Source organism: Mustela lutreola, chromosome 15, assembly GCF_030435805.1.
Source record: "Mustela lutreola isolate mMusLut2 chromosome 15, mMusLut2.pri, whole genome shotgun sequence".
Lineage (NCBI taxonomy): Eukaryota > Metazoa > Chordata > Mammalia > Carnivora > Mustelidae > Mustela > Mustela lutreola.
The window spans coordinates 20,947,188-20,973,626 of NC_081304.1; the positions used below are offsets into that span (position 1 = coordinate 20,947,188).

Below are 26,439 nucleotides of genomic sequence, written 5' to 3' on the forward strand. Positions count from 1 at the left end.
GGACACCCCCCACACCCCTACCCACCCACCCCCACACACACAAAATGTGCTGTACCTTTCCCAGGTCTGGGAATAAATTCTGAGGAGAGGCACACTCGTATTTTGCTACATTTCCTTTCCGTTCTGTTGAAGAGTATTCTTAAATACGAACGACTTAAGAATGAAGATGAGGCGACGTCTTTCAGAATCTAAAGACCATCCAGAGAAAGGCAACACAAAGATATGTGACCGCAAACTTAACGCTTCCGGAACTACGAATCAGGGCAGGGGCGGGAACCATTCAGATAGTGGCCTGCCACGGCTTTAGGGTAGACAACGTGACCCAAAGACAGAAAGACCCCCCAGAAAACCCATTCCCGTGGCAGAGGTCAACAACGTCACACACACATAGACAGCTGTCCCCTTCCTCATTGCTCAACAGTGACCCATACTACAGGGCCTTTTCCTCCTGTCTCATGCCCCTTCCCACATGCCACCCTATGCACATGGAATTTCCTCCCCACTGACCATGGGAAGAAATGCACGACCAGAGATAGGTTGGCCCCGATCCCATCCTGCTAGGGGTTACACGAGGGGAGAGGAAGAATGTAATTGCAAATGCCACCTATCAGGTAACAGCCCTCTGCAGAGGAAGAGGAGAAGACAGTGGTCCAGAAGATGCCAGTGGTGTGAGTCAGGAGGAAAAGCAGACCTGACAGAATTGATCCCATCTAGAAAAGAAAATTTGTGTCCCACGAGCTCAAACCATTACATAGGCAAACACTGCTGTGCCTCTGATAATTACTTAAATAATGGGTAAACAACAACAAGGAAGACGGGTTGACAAATCACCCGGTTTGGGCAGTATATAGAGGCCACGGCACGAGGACAGACACTTCCACACTCAAGACCTTCGCTTTCCTGGAAACCCACCCAGAACCTCCAGCCTCTGACACCATGGTCAACTCCTGTTGTGGCTCCGTCTGCTCTGACCAGGGCTGTGGCGAGGAGTCCTGCTGCCGCCCCAGCTGCTGCCAGACCACCTGCTGCAGGACCACCTGCTGCCGCCCCAGCTGCTGTGTGTCCAGCTGCTGCCAGCCCTCCTGCTGTGGCTCCAGCTGCTGCAGGCCCAGCTGCTGCACCTCTAGCTGCTGCCGCCCCACCTGCTGCCAGACCACCTGCTGCAGGACCACCTGCTGCCGCCCCAGCTGCTGTGTGTCCAGCTGCTGCCGCCCCTCCTGCTGTGGCTCCAGCTGCTGTGGTTCCAGCTGCTGCAGGCCCAGCTGCTGCATCTCTAGCTGCTGCCGCCCCTCCTGCTGTGGCTCCAGCTGCTGTGGCTCCAGCTGCTGCAGGCCCAGCTGCTGCACCTCTAGCTGCTGCCGCCCCACCTGCTGCCAGACCACCTGCTGCAGGACCACCTGCTGCCGCCCCAGCTGCTGTGTGTCCAGCTGCTGCCGCCCCTCCTGCTGCGGTTCCAGCTGCTGCAGGCCCAGCTGCTGTGGCTCCAGCTGCTGCCGCCCCACCTGCTGCCAGACCACCTGCTGCAGGACCACCTGCTGCCGCCCCAGCTGCTGTGTGTCCAGCTGCTGCCGCCCCAGCTGCTGTGTGTCCAGCTGCTGCCGCCCCAGCTGTTGCTAGACCACCTGCTGCTCCCCAACCTGCTCTAGTGGCTTCTGCTGCTGAGGATCCTGGCCGGCACCCCGCTGTCTTTCAGCAACCAATCTTCCTCAGCTAGTCCCACTGAGCGCGGAATCGTGACAGGCCAACTGTCAAACCTCAGTTCCGGCCGCCCTTTCAACCTACGTGGCCTCCAAATGTACTCCCCCACCAACAACACCCTCCTCCCCACCTCCTTCTTACTAGCTCCCTCCCAAGGGAATACGGACCTTGCATTTTCCCTGAAATCTCTCAGCCAGCGTGTCATCCCAAGCACACTCTTCTTTCCTGCCAGGTCTCCTCATACAGAGATGCTCCTATACCTCAAATAAACCTGAACGTCTCCGGGCATACAGATCAAAGGGCCTTGTGTCTCATTATTTTTCCCTCGTGAACTGTTATCCTTAGCAGGTCGGATGCATTTCTGGTGCTCCCTGCAGAAAGGGGAGTCCACCGCAGACGACTTCAGGATTTCCACCTCTATCCCCTCAGCACTCTCCATGCTGACATCGACACTGGTGGTTTATAGCAAGCCCCCGCTGCTCTCTGCTGAGCCCTTTGTCTAGATGAGGGAGGAAATTCTTGGCAGGCAGGCCACAGCTAGGGAGAGGAAGTCTCGAGGAGAAGTCCTCAACCAGTGGGCAGCACTTGGTGGATGAAGTGCTCTAGCCCCTTTAGCCCCTATCCCCTCGAGTGGGGGGTGTGAGACCGGGGGCCTCAGCCAGGACTGCACCTCAGCTACCTACAGGGCTTACCTGCTCTGGAAATCATTCTGGATTGGCTTCCATCTCTTCACGTTCCCTACGGCACTTCTTGAGATCACCTCCCAAACAAACTACTTGCTCTCAGACCTCTGTTGTTGGAGTCTGCTCCGGACATCACCCTAACGCCAGCCTTCCGGAGCTCAGGATCAGGACCTTCAAAACATCTCCATACAACAGGCTCGGTGACCGTGGTGGCAGGCCACCCCGAGCATGAATCTCCACTGAAGCACTTAATCTTTTCACTATATGCTGTTTCTTCCTACAGTACTTGCACACTTGGTCTTAGACTATTAGTCTCCAATTCCTAAAGTAACATTCTCCGCCCCTGAGGGACAGGACACTCTCCCATGAGGAACTCAGACCATCATGTTAGGAGCTGTCTCCCTAGAGGAGGCCTGCTTGAGGGGAACTGTGCCCAGCTGTGATGCTTACACCGCACTCAAAAAACCAGAGACTAAAACACGATGTGCAAGGGAGAGCTATCGGGAGAAATGCGTAAGAAACAGAGGGAGAGGGCACCTGGGTGGCTCAGTTGGCTAAGCAACTGTCTTCGGCTCAGGTCATGGTCCCGGAGTCCCGGAATCGACTCCCGCATCGGGCTCCCAGCTCCATGGGAAGTCTGCCTCTCCCTCTGAACTTCTCGCCTCTCATGCTCTCTCTCTCACTGTTTCTCCCTCCAAAAAGTAAATAAAATCATTTAAAACGAGAAAAAAGAAGAAGAAGAAGAAGAAGAAGAAGAAGGAGGAGGAGGAGGAGGAGGAGGAGGAGGAGGAGGAGGAGGAGGAGAAGGAGGAGGAGGAGGAGAAGAAGAAACAGAAACGGAGGGAGATATATTAGGTGTCTAAAAGGAACGAATGCAAAAGGTGGTTTCCGTCCAATTCCACCCCCATGTTCCGACCCCACAATGAGGGGTGTGGACTGGGGAAGTGGACTGCTCCTCTTAGAGGCAAGGGGGCTGAGCCTATGTACTCCTACATCACTTATCACTAGCCGTGGACAACCCCTGGTGCATAGAAAGAAGGGAGGGGCCAGACGTCCAGCTGTGGTCCACCCGTAGGCTGACACAATTCCCTGCACAGCAGTGTGCGCAAACAGTGTGAGCCATGCGTAGCCCATACTCTGCACTAGCATGTGGATCAGGGCATTTAAGGCAAAAGACGCCCGAATGAATATCCATATCTACCCCTGCCTCTGCTCATGTCTATGGATTGCTCTCATTAACCCTGCTCCATGGGGTCTGCCACCAATTCTAGAAAAACTTACAAGACGGAGTTAGAGGGTGGCTCCTCTGCTCCTTGAGCTGACTTGCCTGGGGGCTCTGACCTCCAACCCCATCCCTGAGAGTGCTGAGCCCATGATTCCTACGTCCCCTTCAGGCTACACTACTTGCTCATCGTCGGTTGATCCTGGGAATAGGAATATCAAGAATGCTCCTGTAGATCAGCCCAATGCTAAACACCTTCCTAATGGCTCCCAGAGATCTCTTCTGATTTCCCGACACTAGAAACCCAGAGGGATAAGGTGCCAACCCAGAGTTTTCATACAAATCACATTTGACCGCGTTCCCCTCAAGCTAGCTTTCCTCCTTTGGACACACGACCCCTAGATGCACACAGCCTACAATTAGAGGAGAAGGAGGCACAAATTCCCCCAAATGGATCACCGGGTTGAAGAAGATGTGGAAACTTCTCCTTGCACTCTAACCTCTAGATCCATGTATTCATACAGGGCCATGAAAGGTTCTGGATATCCTGCAGTCCAGTTCAACACAGATCCCATGTCCAACAGCCTGCCAACATATGAGTATTCCAGATTCCCAGGGGTCAATGGCTACAGATTCTTGGGCAAGGACTAAGGAAATTCTATGATAGACACTTCCTGGGGTCCTCCACCCAGAAAGACTGGGCTCTCCGTTGATGGGTTAATAGGTCTGAGGACAGCCTGAGGTCTTCAAACTGTGTCAGGGATCATGACCTTCCATTGGGATCAAGGACCTCGGCCTTTGTTCTTTTATTCTTAAGCTCTTTTAAAGACACACACACACACACACACACACGCCTCTGTGTGTGTGTGTGTGTGTGTGTGTTGTATGTGTGTGCACACACACAAAGGTGCACCGTATTTGGCTACCTATATCCTTGTTTGACTGTTCCAGGGGGAGAAAGAGAGACAGAGACAGAGACAGAGATGGAGAGAGACCAAGCTCAGTCAGGGTGACGGGCTGATGGAGAAGCAGACTCTCAACTGAGCAGGGAGCCCGACGCAGGACTCCATCCCAACCCTCTAGGACCATGACCTGAGCCCAAGGCAGAAGCTGAACCGACTGAGCCCCCCAGGAGCCACGTCCACCTCCCCAGCCACCGGCTGCCTATATCCTATTATGAAGGACACCATGCCCGATGATCCATATCGTTAGGCCCCTGAGGGTTTCACATCATTCTGACCCTTGGCATTCCACTCTGGTGGGCCACCACATAATAATACACACATTACTTCCTCGAGTTCAATGCTGCCATCTGGACTCGGCCATTCAGGGATATTATCCTGGGATAATAACCCTTGGATATTATTCCAAGGGAGCATATTCCTGGTCCCAGCAGCAATCCCAGCACAACCTCTCCCTTCAGAGAATAGGCAGTATTACCTCAGTGACCTGCTGACACCGATACTTGATGACTCCTGGATTTCTTCGTAAACAGAGTGCCCCCAGACCTCTCCTAGGGAATCGAGGCCATTGGACTTTCTGGCTTTAGGACTACATCAGTTTTAGCACTTCTCATTCTCTGCATGGTTCTTCATTTTTTTTTTTTGATTATTTATTTATTCATTTATTTATTTTTTAGACAGAGACAGAGACAGAGAGACAGAGAGAGATCACAAGTAGGCAGAGAACCAGGCAGAGAGAGAGGGTAGTAGGCTCCCTGCTGAGCAGAGAGCCCAATGCAGGGCTTGATCCCAGGACCCCGAGATCGTGACCTGAGCCCAAGACAGAGGCTTAATTCGCTGAGCCTCCCAGGCGCCCCTTCTCTGCACTTTGTAATTCCTCCTTTCTCACCTGTGTGTGCAGTCGTCCTAGATGAATTTGTTCTGGCTATCCATTCTTACACAGTATTACCGCAAAATTTAGCTGTTTCAAGTGACACTCATTTATGATCTCGGTTTCTGACGCTCTGATATCTCGGGAGGGACGGCCCACCTAGACCCTCCATTTCACAGGGTTTCCCAGGGCTGCACGCAAGGTGCTGCCTGGCACTGGGGTCTCAGGTGAGCGCCCCACTGGGGAAGAAGACACTTCTCACTTCACTTACATGCTCACTGGCGGGATTCAGTTCCTTGAGGGCCGCTAGAGTGGGGACCTTGCTACCTTGCTGGATGGTGAATGGAGACCGTGCTCAGTTCTCTGCTGCAAGGATCTCTCTCACATTGTACCAGCTTCATCAAGGCCAGAGAGAGAGAGAGAGAGAGAGACAGAGACAAAGAAAGGGTTGGCTTTGAGATGAAAGTCACAGTCCTTGGTAACTAAGCCCCTTGATGGTGCCATCTGCCATGGTTTAGAAGCACGTTACTTGACGGGAGAGAAATACAGGAGACCGTGAACACCAAGCGGTGGATAGCCTCTTGAAGGCCTTCATGGAGTCTGCCTACCAGAAGTCTTCCATAATACTGAGTGAAAAAAATCAAATCAGAATTCTCTGTTTAAAAATCAGAAACATATGAAAATCAAACTATGCTCTTTAGGTGTGCATACCTACCTCATTAAACCATAAGGAAAATGAATGAAAACGTTACTTGAAGAATCAGCACGGTAATCATCTGTAGCATCGAAAAAACGACTCTGGTCAACAAAGGACATATCAAGAGCCTTCTTGGTGGCAACAAAGTTCTATTCCGTGACTCAAGCTTTGGCTATACAAATATTTGCTCCATAACTGTTTTGTATCTTTTGCTCTTATAGGTCACATATTTTTCTGTCCTATGCATTTTCCATCAGATGAAAGAATTGTTTAAAAATTTAGGGTGAACTGAAACCCATACTCTATTTAAGATTTAAAATGAAAGCTTACCTTTAGGATTGGATGGCCACCCTACCATGAAATTTAAAGCTATGACTTCAAAGGAGTCTTGGAACGTCACTAGGACGGCACTGACTGAACTAGTGATACATGTGCATCAACATCAGAGATTCTTACAGGCAGAAGCCAAGTCAATGGTGCCCAACCAAAAAGAAATTCTGCAGACTATATGAAGTGTATGTACACACACACACACACACACACACACACACACACACACACACACAGGCATGCACACTAGACCTAGATGTAGTGTCTGTTTGATGTTCCAGATCAAAAGAGATCCATGGTAAAAGAAAACCTACTGAAACAGCAATCACCTCGGTGACTGAGAGGACGTTACTAAAGGGCAGGTGGGGCCCGTCCAGTATAATGGAAATGTTCTATCCCGACAGGTGCGGGGATTACACGGATGGGCTTCTGTGTATCAAAATTCACCACTATGGTTGACTACACGAAGGATTTTTTAACTTCATTCTGTGTCAAGTCCACCAAATTCAGAAAATCAATCATAAAAGGCAAACAAGAAAGAGTGACGACATTATTTCTTTGTGAATAAATCTCTGTCCTTAACAAATTGTCATCTTGCCCACTTGGCCTTCAACTTAGTTAAATGACACTACTATGGGCTCTTCTGGATCTTTGCATGGCATGTTGCAGTTGTGTGTGTGGGCGGTGGGGGGTGCTTCCTATAATCGAAAAGCAGTGGTGAGGAACCTGACAGAGGCACTTGCTCAAAGCACGAACGAACAGAATAGAGGAGTACGTCTCTAAGGATGGTCCCTGGGACTTCAACATCAACGTCATCTGGGTACTTGTCAGAAATGCCAAACCTCAGGCTCCCCATGTAATCAGAACCTGGAGGATGTGTCCCGACATATTTAACAGGCCCTTCGGATGACTGCCGCATCCCAACGTTGGACTATCGCTAAGTAGAGCAGGCGAAACAGTAACTGAACAAAGTTACCTTGGCTAACATCCATTCCGATTTCCAGTGGACACCCCCCACACCCCTACCCACCCACCCCCACACACACAAAATGTGCTGTACCTTTCCCAGGTCTGGGAATAAATTCTGAGGAGAGGCACACTCGTATTTTGCTACATTTCCTTTCCGTTCTGTTGAAGAGTATTCTTAAATACGAACGACTTAAGAATGAAGATGAGGCGACGTCTTTCAGAATCTAAAGACCATCCAGAGAAAGGCAACACAAAGATATGTGACCGCAAACTTAACGCTTCCGGAACTACGAATCAGGGCAGGGGCGGGAACCATTCAGATAGTGGCCTGCCACGGCTTTAGGGTAGACAACGTGACCCAAAGACAGAAAGACCCCCCAGAAAACCCATTCCCGTGGCAGAGGTCAACAACGTCACACACACATAGACAGCTGTCCCCTTCCTCATTGCTCAACAGTGACCCATACTACAGGGCCTTTTCCTCCTGTCTCATGCCCCTTCCCACATGCCACCCTATGCACATGGAATTTCCTCCCCACTGACCATGGGAAGAAATGCACGACCAGAGATAGGTTGGCCCCGATCCCATCCTGCTAGGGGTTACACGAGGGGAGAGGAAGAATGTAATTGCAAATGCCACCTATCAGGTAACAGCCCTCTGCAGAGGAAGAGGAGAAGACAGTGGTCCAGAAGATGCCAGTGGTGTGAGTCAGGAGGAAAAGCAGACCTGACAGAATTGATCCCATCTAGAAAAGAAAATTTGTGTCCCACGAGCTCAAACCATTACATAGGCAAACACTGCTGTGCCTCTGATAATTACTTAAATAATGGGTAAACAACAACAAGGAAGACGTGTTGACAAATCACCCGGTTTGGGCAGTATATAGAGGCCACGGCACGAGGACAGACACTTCCACACTCAAGACCTTCGCTTTCCTGGAAACCCACCCAGAACCTCCAGCCTCTGACACCATGGTCAACTCCTGTTGTGGCTCCGTCTGCTCTGACCAGGGCTGTGGCGAGGAGTCCTGCTGCCGCCCCAGCTGCTGCCAGACCACCTGCTGCAGGACCACCTGCTGCCGCCCCAGCTGCTGTGTGTCCAGCTGCTGCCAGCCCTCCTGCTGTGGCTCCAGCTGCTGCAGGCCCAGCTGCTGCACCTCTAGCTGCTGCCGCCCCACCTGCTGCCAGACCACCTGCTGCAGGACCACCTGCTGCCGCCCCAGCTGCTGTGTGTCCAGCTGCTGCCGCCCCTCCTGCTGTGGCTCCAGCTGCTGTGGCTCCAGCTGCTGCAGGCCCAGCTGCTGCATCTCTAGCTGCTGCCGCCCCTCCTGCTGTGGCTCCAGCTGCTGTGGCTCCAGCTGCTGCAGGCCCAGCTGCTGCACCTCTAGCTGCTGCCGCCCCACCTGCTGCCAGACCACCTGCTGCAGGACCACCTGCTGCCGCCCCAGCTGCTGTGTGTCCAGCTGCTGCCGCCCCTCCTGCTGTGGCTCCAGCTGCTGTGGCTCCAGCTGCTGCAGGCCCAGCTGCTGCATCTCTAGCTGCTGCCGCCCCTCCTGCTGTGGCTCCAGCTGCTGTGGCTCCAGCTGCTGCAGGCCCAGCTGCTGCACCTCTAGCTGCTGCCGCCCCACCTGCTGCCAGACCACCTGCTGCAGGACCACCTGCTGCCGCCCCAGCTGCTGTGTGTCCAGCTGCTGCCGCCCCTCCTGCTGCGATTCCAGCTGCTGCAGGCCCAGCTGCTGTGGCTCCAGCTGCTGCCGCCCCACCTGCTGCCAGACCACCTGCTGCAGGACCACCTGCTGCCGCCCCAGCTGCTGTGTGTCCAGCTGCTGCCGCCCCAGCTGCTGTGTGTCCAGCTGCTGCCGCCCCAGCTGTTGCTAGACCACCTGCTGCTCCCCAACCTGCTCTAGTGGCTTCTGCTGCTGAGGATCCTGGCCGGCACCCCGCTGTCTTTCAGCAACCAATCTTCCTCAGCTAGTCCCACTGAGCGCGGAATCGTGACAGGCCAACTGTCAAACCTCAGTTCCGGCCGCCCTTTCAACCTACGTGGCCTCCAAATGTACTCCCCCACCAACAACACCCTCCTCCCCACCTCCTTCTTACTAGCTCCCTCCCAAGGGAATACGGACCTTGCATTTTCCCTGAAATCTCTCAGCCAGCGTGTCATCCCAAGCACACTCTTCTTTCCTGCCAGGTCTCCTCATACAGAGATGCTCCTATACCTCAAATAAACCTGAACGTCTCCGGGCATACAGATCAAAGGGCCTTGTGTCTCATTATTTTTCCCTCGTGAACTGTTATCCTTAGCAGGTCGGATGCATTTCTGGTGCTCCCTGCAGAAAGGGGAGTCCACCGCAGACGACTTCAGGATTTCCACCTCTATCCCCTCAGCACTCTCCATGCTGACATCGACACTGGTGGTTTATAGCAAGCCCCCGCTGCTCTCTGCTGAGCCCTTTGTCTAGATGAGGGAGGAAATTCTTGGCAGGCAGGCCACAGCTAGGGAGAGGAAGTCTCGAGGAGAAGTCCTCAACCAGTGGGCAGCACTTGGTGGATGAAGTGCTCTAGCCCCTTTAGCCCCTATCCCCTCGAGTGGGGGGTGTGAGACCGGGGGCCTCAGCCAGGACTGCACCTCAGCTACCTACAGGGCTTACCTGCTCTGGAAATCATTCTGGATTGGCTTCCATCTCTTCACGTTCCCTACGGCACTTCTTGAGATCACCTCCCAAACAAACTACTTGCTCTCAGACCTCTGTTGTTGGAGTCTGCTCCGGACATCACCCTAACGCCAGCCTTCCGGAGCTCAGGATCAGGACCTTCAAAACATCTCCATACAACAGGCTCGGTGACCGTGGTGGCAGGCCACCCCGAGCATGAATCTCCACTGAAGCACTTAATCTTTTCACTATATGCTGTTTCTTCCTACAGTACTTGCACACTTGGTCTTAGACTATTAGTCTCCAATTCCTAAAGTAACATTCTCCGCCCCTGAGGGACAGGACACTCTCCCATGAGGAACTCAGACCATCATGTTAGGAGCTGTCTCCCTAGAGGAGGCCTGCTTGAGGGGAACTGTGCCCAGCTGTGATGCTTACACCGCACTCAAAAAACCAGAGACTAAAACACGATGTGCAAGGGAGAGCTATCGGGAGAAATGCGTAAGAAACAGAGGGAGAGGGCACCTGGGTGGCTCAGTTGGCTAAGCAACTGTCTTCGGCTCAGGTCATGGTCCCGGAGTCCCGGAATCGACTCCCGCATCGGGCTCCCAGCTCCATGGGAAGTCTGCCTCTCCCTCTGAACTTCTCGCCTCTCATGCTCTCTCTCTCACTGTTTCTCCCTCCAAAAAGTAAATAAAATCATTTAAAACGAGAAAAAAGAAGAAGAAGAAGAAGGAGGAGAAGGAGGAGGAGGAGGAGGAGGAGAAGAAGAAGAAGAAACAGAAACGGAGGGAGATATATTAGGTGTCTAAAAGGAACGAATGCAAAAGGTGGTTTCCGTCCAATTCCAGCCCCATGTTCCGACCCCACAATGAGGGGTGTGGACTGGGGAAGCGGACTGCTCCTCTTAGAGGCAAGGGGGCTGAGCCTATGTACTCCTACATCACTTATCACTAGCCGTGGACAACCCCTGGTGCATAGAAAGAAGGGAGGGGCCAGACGTCCAGCTGTGGTCCACCCGTAGGCTGACACAATTCCCTGCACAGCAGTGTGCGCAAACAGTGTGAGCCATGCGTAGCCCATACTCTGCACTAGCATGTGGATCAGGGCATTTAAGGCAAAAGACGCCCGAATGAATATCCATATCTACCCCTGCCTCTGCTCATGTCTATGGATTGCTCTCATTAACCCTGCTCCATGGGGTCTGCCACCACTTCTAGAAAAACTTACAAGACAGGGAGTTAGAGGGTGGCTCCTCTGCTCCTTGAGCTGACTTGCCTGGGGGCTCTGACCTCCAACCCCATCCCTGAGAGTGCTGAGCCCATGATTCCTACGTCCCCTTCAGGCTACACTACTTGCTCATCGTCGGTTGATCCTGGGAATAGGAATATCAAGAATGCTCCTGTAGATCAGCCCAATGCTAAACACCTTCCTAATGGCTCCCAGAGCTCTCTTCTGATTTCCCGACACTAGAAACCCAGAGGGATAAGGTGCCAGCCAGAGTTTTCATACCAATCACATTTGACCGCGTTCCCCTCAAGCTAGCTTTCCTCCTTTGGACACACGACTCCTAGATGCACACAGCCTACAATTAGAGGAGAAGGAGGCACAAATTCCCCCAAATGGATCACCGGGTTGAAGAAGATGTGGAAACTTCTCCTTGCACTCTAACCTCTAGATCCATGTATTCATACAGGGCCATGAAAGGTTCTGGATATCCTGCAGTCCAGTTCAACACAGATCCCATGTCCAACAGCCTGCCAACATATGAGTATTCCAGATTCCCAGGGGTCAATGGCTACAGATTCTTGGGCAAGGACTAAGGAAATTCTATGATAGACACTTCCTGGGGTCCTCCACCCAGAAAGACTGGGCTCTCCGTTGATGGGTTAATAGGTCTGAGGACAGCCTGAGGTCTTCAAACTGTGTCAGGGATCATGACCTTCCATTGGGATCAAGGACCTCGGCCTTTGTTCTTTTATTCTTAAGCTCTTTTAAAGACACACACACACACACACACGCCTCTGTGTGTGTATGTGTGTGTGTTGTATGTGTGTGCACACACACAAAGGTGCACCGTATTTGGCTACCTATATCCTTGTTTGACTGTTCCAGGGGGAGAAAGAGAGACAGAGACAGAGACAGAGATGGAGAGAGACCAAGCTCAGTCAGGGTGACGGGCTGATGGAGAAGCAGACTCTCAACTGAGCAGGGAGCCCGACGCAGGACTCCATCCCAACCCTCTAGGACCATGACCTGAGCCCAAGGCAGAAGCTGAACCGACTGAGCCCCCCAGGAGCCACGTCCACCTCCCCAGCCCCCGGCTGCCTATATCCTATTATGAAGGACACCATGCCCGATGATCCATATCGTTAGGCCCCTGAGGGTTTCACATCATTCTGACCCTTGGCATTCCACTCTGGTGGGCCACCACATAATAATACACACATTACTTCCTCGAGTTCAATGCTGCCATCTGGACTCGGCCATTCAGGGATATTATCCTGGGATAATAACCCTTGGATATTATTCCAAGGGAGCATATTCCTGGTCCCAGCAGCAATCCCAGCACAACCTCTCCCTTCAGAGAATAGGCAGTATTACCTCAGTGACCTGCTGACACCGATACTTGATGACTCCTGGATTTCTTCGTAAACAGAGTGCCCCCAGACCTCTCCTAGGGAATCGAGGCCATTGGACTTTCTGGCTTTAGGACTACATCAGTTTTAGCACTTCTCATTCTCTGCATGGTTCTTCATTTTTTTTTGATTATTTATTTATTCATTTATTTATTTTTTAGACAGAGACAGAGACAGAGAGACAGAGAGAGATCACAAGTAGGCAGAGAACCAGGCAGAGAGAGAGGGTAGTAGGCTCCCTGCTGAGCAGAGAGCCCAATGCAGGGCTCGATCCCAGGACCCCGAGATCGTGACCTGAGCCCAAGACAGAGGCTTAATTCGCTGAGCCTCCCAGGCACCCCTTCTCTGCACTTTGTAATTCCTCCTTTCTCACCTGTGTGTGCAGTCGTCCTAGATGAATTTGTTCTGGCTATCCATTCTTACACAGTATTACCGCAAAATTTAGCTGTTTCAAGTGACACTCATTTATGATCTCGGTTTCTGACGCTCTGATATCTCGGGAGGGACGGCCCACCTAGACCCTCCATTTCACAGGGTTTCCCAGGGCTGCACGCAAGGTGCTGCCTGGCACTGGGGTCTCAGGTGAGGGCCCCACTGGGGAAGAAGACACTTCTCACTTCACTTACATGCTCACTGGCGGGATTCAGTTCCTTGAGGGCCGCTAGAGTGGGGACCTTGCTACCTTGCTGGATGGTGAATGGAGACCGTGCTCAGTTCTCTGCTGCAAGGATCTCTCTCACATTGTACCAGCTTCATCAAGGCCAGAGAGAGAGAGAGAGAGAGACAGAGACAAAGAAAGGGTTGGCTTTGAGATGAAAGTCACAGTCCTTGGTAACTAAGCCCCTTGATGGTGCCATCTGCCATGGTTTAGAAGCACGTTACTTGACGGGAGAGAAATACAGGAGACCGTGAACACCAAGCGGTGGATAGCCTCTTGAAGGCCTTCATGGAGTCTGCCTACCAGAAGTCTTCCATAATACTGAGTGAAAAAAATCAAATCAGAATTCTCTGTTTAAAAATCAGAAACATATGAAAATCAAACTATGCTCTTTAGGTGTGCATACCTACCTCATTAAACCATAAGGAAAATGAATGAAAACGTTACTTGAAGAATCAGCACGGTAATCATCTGTAGCATCGAAAAAACGACTCTGGTCAACAAAGGACATATCAAGAGCCTTCTTGGTGGCAACAAAGTTCTATTCCGTGACTCAAGCTTTGGCTATACAAATATTTGCTCCATAACTGTTTTGTATCTTTTGCTCTTATAGGTCACATATTTTTCTGTCCTATGCATTTTCCATCAGATGAAAGAATTGTTTAAAAATTTAGGGTGAACTGAAACCCATACTCTATTTAAGATTTAAAATGAAAGCTTACCTTTAGGATTGGATGGCCACCCTACCATGAAATTTAAAGCTATGACTTCAAAGGAGTCTTGGAACGTCACTAGGACGGCACTGACTGAACTAGTGATACATGTGCATCAACATCAGAGATTCTTACAGGCAGAAGCCAAGTCAATGGTGCCCAACCAAAAAGAAATTCTGCAGACTATATGAAGTGTATGTACACACACACACACACACACACACACACACACACACAGGCATGCACACTAGACCTAGATGTAGTGTCTGTTTGATGTTCCAGATCAAAAGAGATCCATGGTAAAAGAAAACCTACTGAAACAGCAATCACCTCGGTGACTGAGAGGACGTTACTAAAGGGCAGGTGGGGCCCGTCCAGTATAATGGAAATGTTCTATCCCGACAGGTGCGGGGATTACACGGATGGGCTTCTGTGTATCAAAATTCACCACTATGGTTGACTACACGAAGGATTTTTTAACTTCATTCTGTGTCAAGTCCACCAAATTCAGAAAATCAATCATAAAAGGCAAACAAGAAAGAGTGACGACATTATTTCTTTGTGAATAAATCTCTGTCCTTAACAAATTGTCATCTTGCCCACTTGGCCTTCAACTTAGTTAAATGACACTACTATGGGCTCTTCTGGATCTTTGCATGGCATGTTGCAGTTGTGTGTGTGGGCGGTGGGGGGTGCTTCCTATAATCGAAAAGCAGTGGTGAGGAACCTGACAGAGGCACTTGCTCAAAGCACGAACGAACAGAATAGAGGAGTACGTCTCTAAGGATGGTCCCTGGGACTTCAACATCAACGTCATCTGGGTACTTGTCAGAAATGCCAAACCTCAGGCTCCCCATGTAATCAGAACCTGGAGGATGTGTCCCGACATATTTAACAGGCCCTTCGGATGACTGCCGCATCCCAACGTTGGACTATCGCTAAGTAGAGCAGGCGAAACAGTAACTGAACAAAGTTACCTTGGCTAACATCCATTCCGATTTCCAGTGGACACCCCCCACACCCCTACCCACCCACCCCCCCACACACAAAATGTGCTGTACCTTTCCCAGGTCTGGGAATAAATTCTGAGGAGAGGCACACTCGTATTTTGCTACATTTCCTTTCCGTTCTGTTGAAGAGTATTCTTAAATACGAACGACTTAAGAATGAAGATGAGGCGACGTCTTTCAGAATCTAAAGACCATCCAGAGAAAGGCAACACAAAGATATGTGACCGCAAACTTAACGCTTCCGGAACTACGAATCAGGGCAGGGGCGGGAACCATTCAGATAGTGGCCTGCCACGGCTTTAGGGTAGACAACGTGACCCAAAGACAGAAAGACCCCCCAGAAAACCCATTCCCGTGGCAGAGGTCAACAACGTCACACACACATAGACAGCTGTCCCCTTCCTCATTGCTCAACAGTGACCCATACTACAGGGCCTTTTCCTCCTGTCTCATGCCCCTTCCCACATGCCACCCTATGCACATGGAATTTCCTCCCCACTGACCATGGGAAGAAATGCACGACCAGAGATAGGTTGGCCCCGATCCCATCCTGCTAGGGGTTACACGAGGGGAGAGGAAGAATGTAATTGCAAATGCCACCTATCAGGTAACAGCCCTCTGCAGAGGAAGAGGAGAAGACAGTGGTCCAGAAGATGCCAGTGGTGTGAGTCAGGAGGAAAAGCAGACCTGACAGAATTGATCCCATCTAGAAAAGAAAATTTGTGTCCCACGAGCTCAAACCATTACATAGGCAAACACTGCTGTGCCTCTGATAATTACTTAAATAATGGGTAAACAACAACAAGGAAGACGTGTTGACAAATCACCCGGTTTGGGCAGTATATAGAGGCCACGGCACGAGGACAGACACTTCCACACTCAAGACCTTCGCTTTCCTGGAAACCCACCCAGAACCTCCAGCCTCTGACACCATGGTCAACTCCTGTTGTGGCTCCGTCTGCTCTGACCAGGGCTGTGGCGAGGAGTCCTGCTGCCGCCCCAGCTGCTGCCAGACCACCTGCTGCAGGACCACCTGCTGCCGCCCCAGCTGCTGTGTGTCCAGCTGCTGCCAGCCCTCCTGCTGTGGCTCCAGCTGCTGCAGGCCCAGCTGCTGCACCTCTAGCTGCTGCCGCCCCACCTGCTGCCAGACCACCTGCTGCAGGACCACCTGCTGCCGCCCCAGCTGCTGTGTGTCCAGCTGCTGCCGCCCCTCCTGCTGTGGCTCCAGCTGCTGTGGCTCCAGCTGCTGCAGGCCCAGCTGCTGCATCTCTAGCTGCTGCCGCCCCTCCTGCTGTGGCTCCAGCTGCTGTGGCTCCAGCTGCTGCAGGCCCAGCTGCTGCACCTCTAGCTGCTGCCGCCCCACCTGCTGCCAGACCACCTGCTGCAGGACCACCTGCTGCCGCCCCAGCTGCTGTGTGTCCAGCTGCTGCCGCCCCTCCTGCTGCGGTTCCAGCTGCTGCAGGCCCAGCTGCTGTGGCTCCAGCTGCTGCCGCCCCACCTGCTGCCAGACCACCTGCTGCAGGACCACCTGCTGCCGCCCCAGCTGCTGTGTGTCCAGCTGCTGCCGCCCCAGCTGTTGCTAGACCACCTGCTGCTCCCCAACCTGCTCTAGTGGCTTCTGCTGCTGAGGATCCTGGCCGGCACCCCGCTGTCTTTCAGCAACCAATCTTCCTCAGCTAGTCCCACTGAGCGCGGAATCGTGACAGGCCAACTGTCAAACCTCAGTTCCGGCCGCCCTTTCAACCTACGTGGCCTCCAAATGTACTCCCCCACCAACAACACCCTCCTCCCCACCTCCTTCTTACTAGCTCCCTCCCAAGGGAATACGGACCTTGCATTTTCCCTGAAATCTCTCAGCCAGCGTGTCATCCCAAGCACACTCTTCTTTCCTGCCAGGTCTCCTCATACAGAGATGCTCCTATACCTCAAATAAACCTGAACGTCTCCGGGCATACAGATCAAAGGGCCTTGTGTCTCATTATTTTTCCCTCGTGAACTGTTATCCTTAGCAGGTCGGATGCATTTCTGGTGCTCCCTGCAGAAAGGGGAGTCCACCGCAGACGACTTCAGGATTTCCACCTCTATCCCCTCAGCACTCTCCATGCTGACATCGACACTGGTGGTTTATAGCAAGCCCCCGCTGCTCTCTGCTGAGCCCTTTGTCTAGATGAGGGAGGAAATTCTTGGCAGGCAGGCCACAGCTAGGGAGAGGAAGTCTCGAGGAGAAGTCCTCAACCAGTGGGCAGCACTTGGTGGATGAAGTGCTCTAGCCCCTTTAGCCCCTATCCCCTCGAGTGGGGGGTGTGAGACCGGGGGCCTCAGCCAGGACTGCACCTCAGCTACCTACAGGGCTTACCTGCTCTGGAAATCATTCTGGATTGGCTTCCATCTCTTCACGTTCCCTACGGCACTTCTTGAGATCACCTCCCAAACAAACTACTTGCTCTCAGACCTCTGTTGTTGGAGTCTGCTCCGGACATCACCCTAACGCCAGCCTTCCGGAGCTCAGGATCAGGACCTTCAAAACATCTCCATACAACAGGCTCGGTGACCGTGGTGGCAGGCCACCCCGAGCATGAATCTCCACTGAAGCACTTAATCTTTTCACTATATGCTGTTTCTTCCTACAGTACTTGCACACTTGGTCTTAGACTATTAGTCTCCAATTCCTAAAGTAACATTCTCCGCCCCTGAGGGACAGGACACTCTCCCATGAGGAACTCAGACCATCATGTTAGGAGCTGTCTCCCTAGAGGAGGCCTGCTTGAGGGGAACTGTGCCCAGCTGTGATGCTTACACCGCACTCAAAAAACCAGAGACTAAAACATGATGTGCAAGGGAGAGCTATCGGGAGAAATGCGTAAGAAACAGAGGGAGAGGGCACCTGGGTGGCTCAGTTGGCTAAGCAACTGTCTTCGGCTCAGGTCATGGTCCCGGAGTCCCGGAATCGACTCCCGCATCGGGCTCCCAGCTCCATGGGAAGTCTGCCTCTCCCTCTGAACTTCTCGCCTCTCATGCTCTCTCTCTCACTGTTTCTCCCTCCAAAAAGTAAATAAAATCATTTAAAACGAGAAAAAAGAAGAAGAAGAAGAAGGAGGAGAAGGAGGAGGAGGAGGAGGAGGAGGAGGAGGAGGAGAAGAAGAAGAAGAAACAGAAACGGAGGGAGATATATTAGGTGTCTAAAAGGAACGAATGCAAAAGGTGGTTTCCGTCCAATTCCAGCCCCATGTTCCGACCCCACAATGAGGGGTGTGGACTGGGGAAGCGGACTGCTCCTCTTAGAGGCAAGGGGGCTGAGCCTATGTACTCCTACATCACTTATCACTAGCCGTGGACAACCCCTGGTGCATAGAAAGAAGGGAGGGGCCAGACGTCCAGCTGTGGTCCACCCGTAGGCTGACACAATTCCCTGCACAGCAGTGTGCGCAAACAGTGTGAGCCATGCGTAGCCCATACTCTGCACTAGCATGTGGATCAGGGCATTTAAGGCAAAAGACGCCCGAATGAATATCCATATCTACCCCTGCCTCTGCTCATGTCTATGGATTGCTCTCATTAACCCTGCTCCATGGGGTCTGCCACCACTTCTAGAAAAACTTACAAGACAGGGAGTTAGAGGGTGGCTCCTCTGCTCCTTGAGCTGACTTGCCTGGGGGCTCTGACCTCCAACCCCATCCCTGAGAGTGCTGAGCCCATGATTCCTACGTCCCCTTCAGGCTACACTACTTGCTCATCGTCGGTTGATCCTGGGAATAGGAATATCAAGAATGCTCCTGTAGATCAGCCCAATGCTAAACACCTTCCTAATGGCTCCCAGAGCTCTCTTCTGATTTCCCGACACTAGAAACCCAGAGGGATAAGGTGCCAGCCAGAGTTTTCATACCAATCACATTTGACCGCGTTCCCCTCAAGCTAGCTTTCCTCCTTTGGACACACGACTCCTAGATGCACACAGCCTACAATTAGAGGAGAAGGAGGCACAAATTCCCCCAAATGGATCACCGGGTTGAAGAAGATGTGGAAACTTCTCCTTGCACTCTAACCTCTAGATCCATGTATTCATACAGGGCCATGAAAGGTTCTGGATATCCTGCAGTCCAGTTCAACACAGATCCCATGTCCAACAGCCTGCCAACATATGAGTATTCCAGATTCCCAGGGGTCAATGGCTACAGATTCTTGGGCAAGGACTAAGGAAATTCTATGATAGACACTTCCTGGGGTCCTCCACCCAGAAAGACTGGGCTCTCCGTTGATGGGTTAATAGGTCTGAGGACAGCCTGAGGTCTTCAAACTGTGTCAGGGATCATGACCTTCCATTGGGATCAAGGACCTCGGCCTTTGTTCTTTTATTCTTAAGCTCTTTTAAAGACACACACACACACACACACGCCTCTGTGTGTGTATGTGTGTGTGTTGTATGTGTGTGCACACACACAAAGGTGCACCGTATTTGGCTACCTATATCCTTGTTTGACTGTTCCAGGGGGAGAAAGAGAGACAGAGACAGAGACAGAGATGGAGAGAGACCAAGCTCAGTCAGGGTGACGGGCTGATGGAGAAGCAGACTCTCAACTGAGCAGGGAGCCCGACGCAGGACTCCATCCCAACCCTCTAGGACCATGACCTGAGCCCAAGGCAGAAGCTGAACCGACTGAGCCCCCCAGGAGCCACGTCCACCTCCCCAGCCCCCGGCTGCCTATATCCTATTATGAAGGACACCATGCCCGATGATCCATATCGTTAGGCCCCTGAGGGTTTCACATCATTCTGACCCTTGGCATTCCACTCTGGTGGGCCACCACATAATAATACACACATTACTTCCTCGAGTTCAATGCTGCCATCTGGACTCGGCCATTCAGGGATATTATCCTGGGATAATAACCCTTGGATATTATTCCAAGGGAGCATATTCCTGGTCCCAGCAGCAATCCCAGCACAACCTCTCCCTTCAGAGAATAGGCAGTATTACCTCAGTGACCTGCTGACACCGATACTTGATGACTCCTGGATTTCTTCGTAAACAGAGTGCCCCCAGACCTCTCCTAGGGAATCGAGGCCATTGGACTTTCTGGCTTTAGGACTACATCAGTTTTAGCACTTCTCATTCTCTGCATGGTTCTTCATTTTTTTTTGATTATTTATTTATTCATTTATTTATTTTTTAGACAGAGACAGAGACAGAGAGACAGAGAGAGATCACAAGTAGGCAGAGAACCAGGCAGAGAGAGAGGGTAGTAGGCTCCCTGCTGAGCAGAGAGCCCAATGCAGGGCTCGATCCCAGGACCCCGAGATCGTGACCTGAGCCCAAGACAGAGGCTTAATTCGCTGAGCCTCCCAGGCACCCCTTCTCTGCACTTTGTAATTCCTCCTTTCTCACCTGTGTGTGCAGTCGTCCTAGATGAATTTGTTCTGGCTATCCATTCTTACACAGTATTACCGCAAAATTTAGCTGTTTCAAGTGACACTCATTTATGATCTCGGTTTCTGACGCTCTGATATCTCGGGAGGGACGGCCCACCTAGACCCTCCATTTCACAGGGTTTCCCAGGGCTGCACGCAAGGTGCTGCCTGGCACTGGGGTCTCAGGTGAGGGCCCCACTGGGGAAGAAGACACTTCTCACTTCACTTACATGCTCACTGGCGGGATTCAGTTCCTTGAGGGCCGCTAGAGTGGGGACCTTGCTACCTTGCTGGATGGTGAATGGAGACCGTGCTCAGTTCTCTGCTGCAAGGATCTCTCTCACATTGTACCAGCTTCATCAAGGCCAGAGAGAGAGAGAGAGAGAGACAGAGACAAAGAAAGGGTTGGCTTTGAGATGAAAGTCACAGTCCTTGGTAACTAAGCCCCTTGATGGTGCCATCTGCCATGGTTTAGAAGCACGTTACTTGACGGGAGAGAAATACAGGAGACCGTGAACACCAAGCGGTGGATAGCCTCTTGAAGGCCTTCATGGAGTCTGCCTACCAGAAGTCTTCCATAATACTGAGTGAAAAAAATCAAATCAGAATTCTCTGTTTAAAAATCAGAAACATATGAAAATCAAACTATGCTCTTTAGGTGTGCATACCTACCTCATTAAACCATAAGGAAAATGAATGAAAACGTTACTTGAAGAATCAGCACGGTAATCATCTGTAGCATCGAAAAAACGACTCTGGTCAACAAAGGACATATCAAGAGCCTTCTTGGTGGCAACAAAGTTCTATTCCGTGACTCAAGCTTTGGCTATACAAATATTTGCTCCATAACTGTTTTGTATCTTTTGCTCTTATAGGTCACATATTTTTCTGTCCTATGCATTTTCCATCAGATGAAAGAATTGTTTAAAAATTTAGGGTGAACTGAAACCCATACTCTATTTAAGATTTAAAATGAAAGCTTACCTTTAGGATTGGATGGCCACCCTACCATGAAATTTAAAGCTATGACTTCAAAGGAGTCTTGGAACGTCACTAGGACGGCACTGACTGAACTAGTGATACATGTGCATCAACATCAGAGATTCTTACAGGCAGAAGCCAAGTCAATGGTGCCCAACCAAAAAGAAATTCTGCAGACTATATGAAGTGTATGTACACACACACACACACACACACACACACACACACACACACAGGCATGCACACTAGACCTAGATGTAGTGTCTGTTTGATGTTCCAGATCAAAAGAGATCCATGGTAAAAGAAAACCTACTGAAACAGCAATCACCTCGGTGACTGAGAGGACGTTACTAAAGGGCAGGTGGGGCCCGTCCAGTATAATGGAAATGTTCTATCCCGACAGGTGCGGGGATTACACGGATGGGCTTCTGTGTATCAAAATTCACCACTATGGTTGACTACACGAAGGATTTTTTAACTTCATTCTGTGTCAAGTCCACCAAATTCAGAAAATCAATCATAAAAGGCAAACAAGAAAGAGTGACGACATTATTTCTTTGTGAATAAATCTCTGTCCTTAACAAATTGTCATCTTGCCCACTTGGCCTTCAACTTAGTTAAATGACACTACTATGGGCTCTTCTGGATCTTTGCATGGCATGTTGCAGTTGTGTGTGTGGGCGGTGGGGGGTGCTTCCTATAATCGAAAAGCAGTGGTGAGGAACCTGACAGAGGCACTTGCTCAAAGCACGAACGAACAGAATAGAGGAGTACGTCTCTAAGGATGGTCCCTGGGACTTCAACATCAACGTCATCTGGGTACTTGTCAGAAATGCCAAACCTCAGGCTCCCCATGTAATCAGAACCTGGAGGATGTGTCCCGACATATTTAACAGGCCCTTCGGATGACTGCCGCATCCCAACGTTGGACTATCGCTAAGTAGAGCAGGCGAAACAGTAACTGAACAAAGTTACCTTGGCTAACATCCATTCCGATTTCCAGTGGACACCCCCCACACCCCTACCCACCCACCCCCACACACACAAAATGTGCTGTACCTTTCCCAGGTCTGGGAATAAATTCTGAGGAGAGGCACACTCGTATTTTGCTACATTTCCTTTCCGTTCTGTTGAAGAGTATTCTTAAATACGAACGACTTAAGAATGAAGATGAGGCGACGTCTTTCAGAATCTAAAGACCATCCAGAGAAAGGCAACACAAAGATATGTGACCGCAAACTTAACGCTTCCGGAACTACGAATCAGGGCAGGGGCGGGAACCATTCAGATAGTGGCCTGCCACGGCTTTAGGGTAGACAACGTGACCCAAAGACAGAAAGACCCCCCAGAAAACCCATTCCCGTGGCAGAGGTCAACAACGTCACACACACATAGACAGCTGTCCCCTTCCTCATTGCTCAACAGTGACCCATACTACAGGGCCTTTTCCTCCTGTCTCATGCCCCTTCCCACATGCCACCCTATGCACATGGAATTTCCTCCCCACTGACCATGGGAAGAAATGCACGACCAGAGATAGGTTGGCCCCGATCCCATCCTGCTAGGGGTTACACGAGGGGAGAGGAAGAATGTAATTGCAAATGCCACCTATCAGGTAACAGCCCTCTGCAGAGGAAGAGGAGAAGACAGTGGTCCAGAAGATGCCAGTGGTGTGAGTCAGGAGGAAAAGCAGACCTGACAGAATTGATCCCATCTAGAAAAGAAAATTTGTGTCCCACGAGCTCAAACCATTACATAGGCAAACACTGCTGTGCCTCTGATAATTACTTAAATAATGGGTAAACAACAACAAGGAAGACGTGTTGACAAATCACCCGGTTTGGGCAGTATATAGAGGCCACGGCACGAGGACAGACACTTCCACACTCAAGACCTTCGCTTTCCTGGAAACCCACCCAGAACCTCCAGCCTCTGACACCATGGTCAACTCCTGTTGTGGCTCCGTCTGCTCTGACCAGGGCTGTGGCGAGGAGTCCTGCTGCCGCCCCAGCTGCTGCCAGACCACCTGCTGCAGGACCACCTGCTGCCGCCCCAGCTGCTGTGTGTCCAGCTGCTGCCAGCCCTCCTGCTGTGGCTCCAGCTGCTGCAGGCCCAGCTGCTGCACCTCTAGCTGCTGCCGCCCCACCTGCTGCCAGACCACCTGCTGCAGGACCACCTGCTGCCGCCCCAGCTGCTGTGTGTCCAGCTGCTGCCGCCCCTCCTGCTGTGGCTCCAGCTGCTGTGGCTCCAGCTGCTGCAGGCCCAGCTGCTGCATCTCTAGCTGCTGCCGCCCCTCCTGCTGTGGCTCCAGCTGCTGTGGCTCCAGCTGCTGCAGGCCCAGCTGCTGCACCTCTAGCTGCTGCCGCCCCACCTGCTGCCAGACCACCTGCTGCAGGACCACCTGCTGCCGCCCCAGCTGCTGTGTGTCCAGCTGCTGCCGCCCCTCCTGCTGCGGTTCCAGCTGCTGCAGGCCCAGCTGCTGTGGCTCCAGCTGCTGCCGCCCCACCTGCTGCCAGACCACCTGCTGCAGGACCACCTGCTGCCGCCCCAGCTGCTGTGTGTCCAGCTGCTGCCGCCCCAGCTGCTGTGTGTCCAGCTGCTGCCGCCCCAGCTGTTGCTAGACCACCTGCTGCTCCCCAACCTGCTCTAGTGGCTTCTGCTGCTGAGGATCCTGGCCGGCACCCCGCTGTCTTTCAGCAACCAATCTTCCTCAGCTAGTCCCACTGAGCGCGGAATCGTGACAGGCCAACTGTCAAACCTCAGTTCCGGCCGCCCTTTCAACCTACGTGGCCTCCAAATGTACTCCCCCACCAACAACACCCTCCTCCCCACCTCCTTCTTACTAGCTCCCTCCCAAGGGAATACGGACCTTGCATTTTCCCTGAAATCTCTCAGCCAGCGTGTCATCCCAAGCACACTCTTCTTTCCTGCCAGGTCTCCTCATACAGAGATGCTCCTATACCTCAAATAAACCTGAACGTCTCCGGGCATACAGATCAAAGGGCCTTGTGTCTCATTATTTTTCCCTCGTGAACTGTTATCCTTAGCAGGTCGGATGCATTTCTGGTGCTCCCTGCAGAAAGGGGAGTCCACCGCAGACGACTTCAGGATTTCCACCTCTATCCCCTCAGCACTCTCCATGCTGACATCGACACTGGTGGTTTATAGCAAGCCCCCGCTGCTCTCTGCTGAGCCCTTTGTCTAGATGAGGGAGGAAATTCTTGGCAGGCAGGCCACAGCTAGGGAGAGGAAGTCTCGAGGAGAAGTCCTCAACCAGTGGGCAGCACTTGGTGGATGAAGTGCTCTAGCCCCTTTAGCCCCTATCCCCTCGAGTGGGGGGTGTGAGACCGGGGGCCTCAGCCAGGACTGCACCTCAGCTACCTACAGGGCTTACCTGCTCTGGAAATCATTCTGGATTGGCTTCCATCTCTTCACGTTCCCTACGGCACTTCTTGAGATCACCTCCCAAACAAACTACTTGCTCTCAGACCTCTGTTGTTGGAGTCTGCTCCGGACATCACCCTAACGCCAGCCTTCCGGAGCTCAGGATCAGGACCTTCAAAACATCTCCATACAACAGGCTCGGTGACCGTGGTGGCAGGCCACCCCGAGCATGAATCTCCACTGAAGCACTTAATCTTTTCACTATATGCTGTTTCTTCCTACAGTACTTGCACACTTGGTCTTAGACTATTAGTCTCCAATTCCTAAAGTAACATTCTCCGCCCCTGAGGGACAGGACACTCTCCCATGAGGAACTCAGACCATCATGTTAGGAGCTGTCTCCCTAGAGGAGGCCTGCTTGAGGGGAACTGTGCCCATCTGTGATGCTTACACCGCACTCAAAAAACCAGAGACTAAAACACGATGTGCAAGGGAGAGCTATCGGGAGAAATGCGTAAGAAACAGAGGGAGAGGGCACCTGGGTGGCTCAGTTGGCTAAGCAACTGTCTTCGGCTCAGGTCATGGTCCCGGAGTCCCGGAATCGACTCCCGCATCGGGCTCCCAGCTCCATGGGAAGTCTGCCTCTCCCTCTGAACTTCTCGCCTCTCATGCTCTCTCTCTCACTGTTTCTCCCTCCAAAAAGTAAATAAAATCATTTAAAAGGAGAAAGAAGAAGAAAGAAGAAGAAAGAAGAAGAAAGAAGAAAGAAGAAGAAGAAGAAGAAAGAAGAAGAAGAAGAAGAAGAAGAAGAAGAAGAAGAATGCAAAAGGTGGTTTCCGTCCAATTCCACCCCCATTTTCCGACACCACAATGAGGGGTGTGGACTGGGGAAGCGGACTGCTCCTCTTAGAGGCAAGGGGGCTGAGCCTATGTACTCCTACATCACCTATCACTAGCCGTGGACAACCCCTGGTGCATAGAAAGAAGGGAGGGGCCAGACGTCCAGCAGTGGTCCACCCGTAGGCTGACACAATTCCCTGCACAGCAGTGTACGCAAACAGTGTGAGCCATGCGTAGCCCATACTCTGCACTAGCGTGTGGATCAGGGCATTTAAGGCAAAAGACGCCCGAATGAATATCCATATCTACCCCTGCCTCTGCTCATGTCTATGGATTGCTCTCATTAACCCTGCTCCATGGGGTCTGCCACCACTTCTAGAAAAACTTACAAGACAGGGAGTTAGAGGGTGGCTCCTCTGCTCCTTGAGCTGACTTGCCTGGGGGCTCTGACCTCCAACCCCATCCCTGAGAGTGCTGAGCCCATGATTCCTACGTCCCCTTCAGGCTACACTACTTGCTCATAGTTGGTTGATCCTGGGAATATGAATAGAAAGAATGCCTGTAGATCACCTCATTGCTAAACATCTTCCTAATGGCTCCCAGAGCTCTCTTCTGTGCTTTATACTTTCCTCCCACTAGAATCTCAAGTGAATAGTGTGCTTGCCAGTGTTTTCAAAGTAATCAGTTTACCATATTATCCTCAAGCTTGCTTTCTTCTCTCA

At 51.7% G+C, this 26,439-nt stretch overlaps 4 protein-coding genes across 6 annotated transcripts; all 4 read left to right on the forward strand.

Moving 5' to 3' along the window:
- The first annotated feature begins 936 nt into the window (after positions 1 to 936).
- LOC131816181 (keratin-associated protein 4-12-like) lies at positions 937 to 1,617 on the forward strand. Its single transcript, XM_059148641.1, has one exon. The coding sequence runs from the start codon at positions 937 to 939 to the stop codon at positions 1,615 to 1,617; it is 681 nt and encodes a 226-aa protein (XP_059004624.1).
- A 6,787-nt stretch (positions 1,618 to 8,404) lies between these two features.
- Positions 8,405 to 9,310, forward strand: LOC131816138 (keratin-associated protein 4-9-like). Its single transcript, XM_059148567.1, has one exon. It carries the CDS (start codon positions 8,405 to 8,407, stop codon positions 9,308 to 9,310), a length of 906 nt encoding a protein of 301 aa, XP_059004550.1.
- A 6,728-nt stretch (positions 9,311 to 16,038) lies between these two features.
- On the forward strand, positions 16,039 to 16,689 carry LOC131816184 (keratin-associated protein 4-2-like). Of its 3 annotated transcripts, none has more exons than XM_059148645.1 (2): positions 16,039 to 16,298; positions 16,434 to 16,689. In XM_059148645.1, exons 1-2 carry the CDS (start codon positions 16,039 to 16,041, stop codon positions 16,687 to 16,689), a joined length of 516 nt encoding a protein of 171 aa, XP_059004628.1. The 3 variants fall into 3 exon arrangements, with proteins under 3 accessions (XP_059004628.1, XP_059004627.1, XP_059004626.1); XM_059148644.1 differs by having other exon boundaries at positions 16,039 to 16,163; positions 16,215 to 16,689; XM_059148643.1 differs by having other exon boundaries at positions 16,039 to 16,689.
- Positions 16,690 to 23,433: 6,744 nt separating this feature from the next.
- LOC131816713 (keratin-associated protein 4-2-like) lies at positions 23,434 to 24,114 on the forward strand. The gene is made up of 2 exons (XM_059149652.1): positions 23,434 to 23,486; positions 23,595 to 24,114. Exons 1-2 carry the CDS (start codon positions 23,434 to 23,436, stop codon positions 24,112 to 24,114), a joined length of 573 nt encoding a protein of 190 aa, XP_059005635.1.
- The last annotated feature ends 2,325 nt before the right edge of the window (positions 24,115 to 26,439 follow it).

Coding starts and splice junctions, on each gene's coding strand:
- LOC131816181 (XM_059148641.1), top strand. CDS start 937: ATGGTCAACTCCTGTTGTGGCTCCGTCTGCTCTGACCAGGGCTGTGGC.
- LOC131816138 (XM_059148567.1), top strand. CDS start 8,405: ATGGTCAACTCCTGTTGTGGCTCCGTCTGCTCTGACCAGGGCTGTGGC.
- LOC131816184 (XM_059148643.1), top strand. CDS start 16,039: ATGGTCAACTCCTGTTGTGGCTCCGTCTGCTCTGACCAGGGCTGTGGC.
- LOC131816713 (XM_059149652.1), top strand. CDS start 23,434: ATGGTCAACTCCTGTTGTGGCTCCGTCTGCTCTGACCAGGGCTGTGGC. Junction 23,487..23,594: donor GACCAGGGCTGTGGCGAGGA/GTCCTGCTGCCG, acceptor CTGTGGCTCCAG/CTGCTGCAGGCCCAGCTGCT.